The 6,405-nt window shown below is 52.1% G+C and overlaps 1 protein-coding gene across 3 annotated transcripts; it reads left to right on the forward strand.

The window, feature by feature from the left end:
* The first annotated feature begins 346 nt into the window (after positions 1 to 346).
* Positions 347 to 6,047, forward strand: FZD7 (frizzled class receptor 7). 3 transcript variants are annotated; one of them, XR_007125927.1, is made up of 2 exons: positions 347 to 3,365; positions 3,459 to 4,164. XR_007125927.1 is itself a non-coding variant. In XM_047722117.1 (2 exons), exons 1-2 carry the CDS (start codon positions 347 to 349, stop codon positions 5,584 to 5,586), a joined length of 1,866 nt encoding a protein of 621 aa, XP_047578073.1. In that variant the 3' UTR covers positions 5,587 to 6,047. The 3 variants fall into 3 exon arrangements, 2 of the variants coding, with proteins under 2 accessions (XP_047578073.1, XP_047578074.1); XM_047722117.1 differs by lacking the exon at positions 3,459 to 4,164 and adding an exon at positions 5,440 to 6,047 and having other exon boundaries at positions 347 to 2,065; XM_047722118.1 differs by having other exon boundaries at positions 347 to 2,065.
* The last annotated feature ends 358 nt before the right edge of the window (positions 6,048 to 6,405 follow it).

Here is a 6,405-nt window from a genome sequence, read left to right on the forward strand (position 1 = left end):
AACTTTGAAGGGTAACCGGAGACGCTTGTTGCTCCTCGCCGCAGAAAAAGCCGCACCGTTACGTCGCAGCGGGAGAATAAAGCGGCCCCACTCGGCGCCCCCGGCCCAGGCAGACGGGTTTGGGCCCCCAGCGGCTGCTCGAGGGCTGGGCGGAGACGGCTGCGGCGCTCCCGCGGCGCGGGCACCCAGCTGCAGCGCCCTCGGCTCCGTGCCGCCCACGGCCCGGCCTCGGCGCCGGGAGGACTCTCATGCGCGGGGCGCGGCTGCGCCTCCTCGGATCCGAGCCTCTCCCGGCTGCCTCTTCGCGCTCCGCGGGCTGAGAGCGCCGCTGCACCCGCGGCCGGCGATGCGGGGCCCCGGCGGGGCCGCGTCGCGCTCGCCCCTGGGCCTGTGCACCCTGGTGCTTGCGCTGCTGGGCGCGCTGCCCGCCGGCGCCGGGGCGCAGCCTTACCACGGCGAGAAGGGCATCTCAGTGCCGGACCACGGCTTCTGCCAGCCCATCTCCATCCCGCTGTGCACGGACATTGCCTACAACCAGACCATCCTGCCCAACCTGCTAGGCCACACGAATCAAGAGGACGCGGGCCTCGAGGTGCACCAGTTCTACCCGCTGGTGAAGGTGCAGTGTTCTCCCGAACTACGCTTCTTCCTGTGCTCCATGTACGCACCCGTGTGCACGGTGCTGGATCAGGCCATACCGCCGTGCCGCTCTCTGTGCGAGCGTGCCCGCCAGGGATGTGAAGCGCTCATGAACAAGTTCGGCTTCCAGTGGCCCGAGCGGCTGCGCTGCGAGAACTTCCCGGTGCACGGCGCCGGCGAGATCTGCGTGGGCCAGAACACGTCCGACGGCTCCGGGGGCCCAGGCGGCGGCCCCACAGCCTACCCCACCGCGCCTTATCTGCCGGACCTGCCCTACACCGCGTTGCCCCCGGGGGCCGCTGACGGCAGGGGCCGCTCTGCCTTCCCCTTCTCATGCCCCCGCCAGCTCAAGGTGCCCCCCTACCTGGGCTACCGCTTCCTGGGCGAGCGCGACTGCGGCGCCCCGTGCGAGCCAGGCCGTGCCAACGGCCTCATGTACTTTAAGGAGGAAGAGAGGCGCTTTGCTCGTCTCTGGGTGGGCGTGTGGTCAGTGCTGTGCTGCGCCTCGACGCTCTTCACCGTGCTCACCTATTTAGTGGACATGCGGCGCTTCAGCTATCCGGAGCGGCCCATCATCTTCCTGTCGGGCTGCTACTTCATGGTGGCCGTGGCGCACGTGGCCGGCTTCCTGCTGGAGGACCGCGCGGTGTGCGTGGAGCGCTTCTCAGACGATGGCTACCGCACGGTGGCGCAGGGCACCAAGAAGGAGGGTTGCACCATCCTCTTCATGGTGCTGTACTTCTTCGGCATGGCCAGTTCCATCTGGTGGGTCATCCTGTCGCTCACTTGGTTCCTGGCAGCCGGCATGAAGTGGGGCCATGAGGCCATCGAAGCCAACTCGCAGTACTTCCACCTGGCCGCGTGGGCCGTGCCCGCTGTCAAGACCATCACCATCCTGGCCATGGGCCAGGTGGATGGGGACCTGCTCAGTGGGGTGTGCTACGTGGGCCTGTCCAGCGTGGATGCCCTGCGGGGCTTCGTGCTGGCGCCTCTGTTCGTCTACCTCTTCATTGGCACGTCCTTCCTGCTGGCCGGCTTCGTGTCGCTCTTCCGCATCCGCACCATCATGAAGCACGACGGCACCAAGACCGAGAAGCTGGAGAAGCTCATGGTGCGCATCGGCGTCTTCAGCGTGCTCTACACCGTGCCCGCCACCATTGTCCTGGCCTGCTACTTCTATGAGCAGGCCTTCCGCGAGCACTGGGAGCGCACCTGGCTCATGCAGACGTGCAAGAGCTACGCGGTGCCCTGCCCGCCTGGCCACTTCCCGCCCATGAGCCCCGACTTCACTGTCTTCATGATAAAGTACCTGATGACCATGATCGTGGGCATCACCACCGGCTTCTGGATCTGGTCCGGCAAGACTCTGCAGTCGTGGCGCCGCTTCTACCACAGACTCAGCCACAGCAGCAAGGGGGAGACTGCGGTATGAGCCCCGGCCCCTCCCCCACCGTCCCTTCCCCCATCCCCTAGCAGGGGGAGAGGCGCGGGAAGGAGAGAACTGCGCGGGGGGGGGGGGGGGTCCTGTAACCTCCGTCCCCTTCAATGAGAAGTGACCTGGAAGAGAGATTATATTTGTAGATTTGGGGCCAGGAGTGGGTTTGGAAAAGGAGGCCCGGGTGGAAAGACGGTTCGGATGAAAAGACTTAATGGCAAAGACTTGCAGGATGTTATTGATGGTGATGGTAACGATGATGTTAATCGTGTACGGTACGGGCCCACCTGGGCCTATCGCGATTGAGCCCAGCAGAGATGGCTCTGAGTTCTTCCCGGCTCCAGGGCCAAACTGGGACTGTGAGCGATGCCCCTGCTGCAAGACAAGTGGCCTGTCCTCACTCCTGTGAGGCCCGGGTGAAAGGTACAGCTTTGTCTGCGGCGGCGGCTTTGTTGGGAAAAGGGAGGACTCCCTGCGGTGTCCTTGTCAAGCGGTGGTCAAACCATAATCTCTTTTCACTGGGGCCAAACTGGAGCCCAGATGGGTTAATTTCCAGGGTCAGACATTACAGTCTCTCCTCCCCTGGCCCCTCCCGCCTGTTTTTCCTCTCCTAGTCCTTTCAAGTCTTGTAAAATAAGCATTTGGAAGTCTTGGGAGGCCTGCCTCCTAGAATCTTAATGTAAGGATGCAAAAGAAATGAAGATAACATTTCGAGAGGAGGCAAAGGAGATGGGTAGTAGGTATTTCTGCTACTTTTTTTTTTTTCCCCCTCGGGAAGGCAGAAGGAAGGAGGTTTTATTTGGTTTAATACTCTGAAAAGAAGTGATGACTTGTTGCTTTTCAAAACAGGAGTGCATTTTTCCCCTGGTCTTTGTTATAAGAGACAAAAGAGGAAACAAAGTGTCTCCCCTGTGGAAAGGCATAACTGTGAAGACAGCAACTTTTATAGGCAAAGTAGCACAAATCAGAGCTTTTCCTTTGGATGTTAATTTGGCTGAAATAAACATTCCTTTTTAAGGAAAAGTGAACAGCAGCATGCTTCCATACCCCCAATCAGTCAGAGGTTCTGACTTGGCTAAAGGAAACTCAAGGGGGTTTTGTTGTATTTGTTTAAAATAAATTTTAATTTAGAACAAACGATCCTATCTACAGGCTCTGTTCAAATGTTCAGAGGAACTTCTTCCTTTATTATTTTTTATGAACCTGCATTTAGGTTTTCTATTTTCTTCCAATTTGAATCCTTCAAGATAAAAGGAAAAGCATAATGCCCTCAGCCTCCATAATAAAGAAGGTAAATTTTTTAAAAAGTAAAGAACCATTTTGTCCTGTTTTCTTCCGTTTATAAGACCTCATGTGTGTGCTGACCCTGCCTTTGTGTGGCTAGGTGGGGAGGTGACCTACAGAAATGACAGTGAATGAAGCGGACAGTTCAAACCGTGGGTCCCATTTTTTAAGGAAAGTCATTAAAAGAAGGTAAACTTCAAAGTAATTCTGGAGTTCTTTGAAATGTGCTGCATGACTTAAATTTATTAATCTTAAATCATGTAGTTTTTTTTTCTATAATGGAACTGATTCCTTTGCATAATGCTCTAAAGCTGAGCAGAGAATCATGGGAGCTAACCTTTCCTCCACCTTTGACATCACCCTCCAATCTTGCAACACTATCCTGTTTCTCAAAACAATTTTTAAATGCTGTTTTAAACAGTTTTTAAATCCTAGAGGGTACTGTCAGAAGTACAAGTTATTTTATATATGTAATGTTCAGTTGAGTGGAGCTGCTTTTTATATTAAAGTTAACATCAACCTTGCGTTTCTTAAACCTCCAAAAGGGTCTCATCTGTCAGATTTTAAAACTCCCACTACACAGTTTTTGGCATCTTTTGTGTTGTATCTCTTGCATGTGAAATTTGTAAAATAGAGACAAGTGCAGTATGTATATTTTGTAAATCTCCCATTTTTGTAAGAAAATATATATTGTATTTATACATTTTTACTTTTGGGTTTTTGTTTTGTTTTCGCCTTTCAAAGTCTACAAGGAAGCCTCACTTTATCACATGTACAGATCACAAAATAAATTTTTTTAATACAAAGCAAATGTTTACTCAGTTGACAATTCCTATGGATCTTTATGCCAAAGAACTTCGTGTTACGAAAAGAAGGTATGGAGGGGCACCATTGGATCTGTCCCTTATGTAGATGTTCTGTAGTACTGAGGTCTTCTCCTTGTCTTTTAAAATACTGTTTAATGAATACCTTATCCGTTCTTTAGTTTCTTTTTTCTGGTGTTGCTGCTTCCCGCCTCCCACCACACTACCTTTCCCAAATGCCCAAGGCTTTTTATATCCTGCTTTGGGTAACTTTTGGAAGGGGCTAGAATAGGCATCTCTTTAAGAGAGATGCTATCCGGGGCGCCTGGGTGGCTCAGTGGGTTGAGCCGCTGCCTTCGGCTCGGGTCGTGGTCTCAGAGTCCTGGGATCGAGCCCCGCATCGGGCTCTCTGCTCAGCAGGGAGCCTGCTTCCTCCTCTCTCTCTGTCTGCCTCTCTGCCTGCTTGTGATCTCTCTGTCAAATAAATAAATAAAATCTTTTAAAAAAAAAAAAAAAAGAGAGAGATGCTCTCCGATCCGTGTTTTTATCTCCCCTTCGGAGATGCAGCCCATATTTGAAAGAGGACCCGGAGATCCTTTTGGTCTGCTTTTCTGGTGGTGTTTTCCTTGGGAAGACTTCAGTGAGTTTGTTTTGTCTGTGTGTGTTTCTTTTTTTAATTGTTGTTTTTGTGTTCTAATGCACCTTGCCTAATTTGTTCATTCTTTAATCCTTTGGCCTCACGTGGCTGGGAAGTCAGTGCAGGGTTCTAAGGAACACCAAGGGTCTTCCGTTTGGAACCTTCACTCTACCTTCTAGGTTAACCGAGCCAGAGGTCAAGTGATTCCCCGAGGTGGCAGTGACTCAGCAGCTCCGGCCGGAATACACTCCAGCCTGACCCCACCGTGGCCTCGAGCCACTGAAGCTATTCCTTCTCTCTTTTCGGAGAGGCTAACTTTGGAATCAGATTAGACTGAGAAGCCTTCCTAGCCAGCCACTTTGATATTAAACAGTCCCTCAGGGAAATGATAAAGGCCTTCGAAATACTTCCAATTCCAAGCCTCACTTGGTCCCCCCCCCCCCCCCCGCCCCGCCCTCGTCTCTCTCCTTTAATCCAGGTGCCTATTTCCTGGCATTTCCTAACAGTTGCTCCATTCTGGGGCGGCTCTCAGGACCCAGCAGCGGACTGGACGCTGCTGTTCCTCCTTCCCGGCTCCGGCTCTAAGCTTCTGCACTTCTAAAGCTCCACAGAAACAGTTCTGTTTTTGTTTTAATTAACAGGCCTGCTTGCAGGGCTGGTGTGCTTTGCAAACACGCGGGAGGAAGACCAGCACCAGCCCTCCGAACCTCCTGGGTTTTGAACATCACAATGGGTGTGAGCTCATCTCAACCTGTGAAGATTTTGGCATCAAGGAAGGAAAAACATAGTGACTTAAAGTCTCCTAGGTTTATCCAGTTTTGACTCATAAAATGACACCTTTTTGGTGAAAGCATGCCTCTTTTAACACCACACTAATACCGCCTGTAAAGGATGTTTGCTTTTAGAGTAGGTGGAAGGCTCCCAATGGGGTTTTCTGCTCACAAATTAACTGCTAAAGGCACTTAGACCCTTGTGTGGGGAGAGCTGCGTGACTGTTCCTATAAATGTGTCCCCTTCCTCTCGTCGGAGCTGCCTCATCCTTTGGGGCACTCAAAGACAGAAGAGCTTGGTCTTTAGTGAGGGAACAAAGACTGTGTATGAATAAATTACTACCTGCTTTTTTTGTAAGCAAAGATAAAGGTGTTCCGTTTAATTCCTTTCACATTGGGGTACATCCTTATACAGCTGATACTTAAGAATTTTAGAAGCTTAGCTGTATTTTTTTAAGATTTTATTTATTTATTTGACAGAGATCACAAGTAGGCAGAGAAGGCAGGCAGAGAGAGAGGGGGAAGCAGGCTCCCTGCTGAGCAGAGAGCCTGATGCAGGGCTCCATGCGGAGCTCGATCCCAGGACCCTGGGATCATGATCTGAGCTGAAGGCAGAGGCTTTAACCCACTGAGCCACCCAGGTGTCCCTAGAAGCTGAGATTTTTTTTTTTAAAGATTTTATTTATTTATTTCACAGAGAGAGATCACAAGTAGGCAGAGAGGCAGGCAGAGAGAGAGAGAGAGGAGGAAGCAGGCTCTCCGCTGAGCAGAGAGCCCGATGCGGGACTCGATCCCAGGACCCTGAGATCATGACCTGAGCCGAAGGCAGCGGCTTAA

Source organism: Lutra lutra, chromosome 3 (genome assembly GCF_902655055.1).
Source record: "Lutra lutra chromosome 3, mLutLut1.2, whole genome shotgun sequence".
In the NCBI taxonomy this organism is placed as follows: domain Eukaryota; kingdom Metazoa; phylum Chordata; class Mammalia; order Carnivora; family Mustelidae; genus Lutra; species Lutra lutra.

Coding starts and splice junctions, on each gene's coding strand:
- FZD7 (XM_047722117.1), top strand. CDS start 347: ATGCGGGGCCCCGGCGGGGCCGCGTCGCGCTCGCCCCTGGGCCTGTGC. Junction 2,066..5,439: donor GCAGCAAGGGGGAGACTGCG/GTATGAGCCCCG, acceptor TTTAATTAACAG/GCCTGCTTGCAGGGCTGGTG.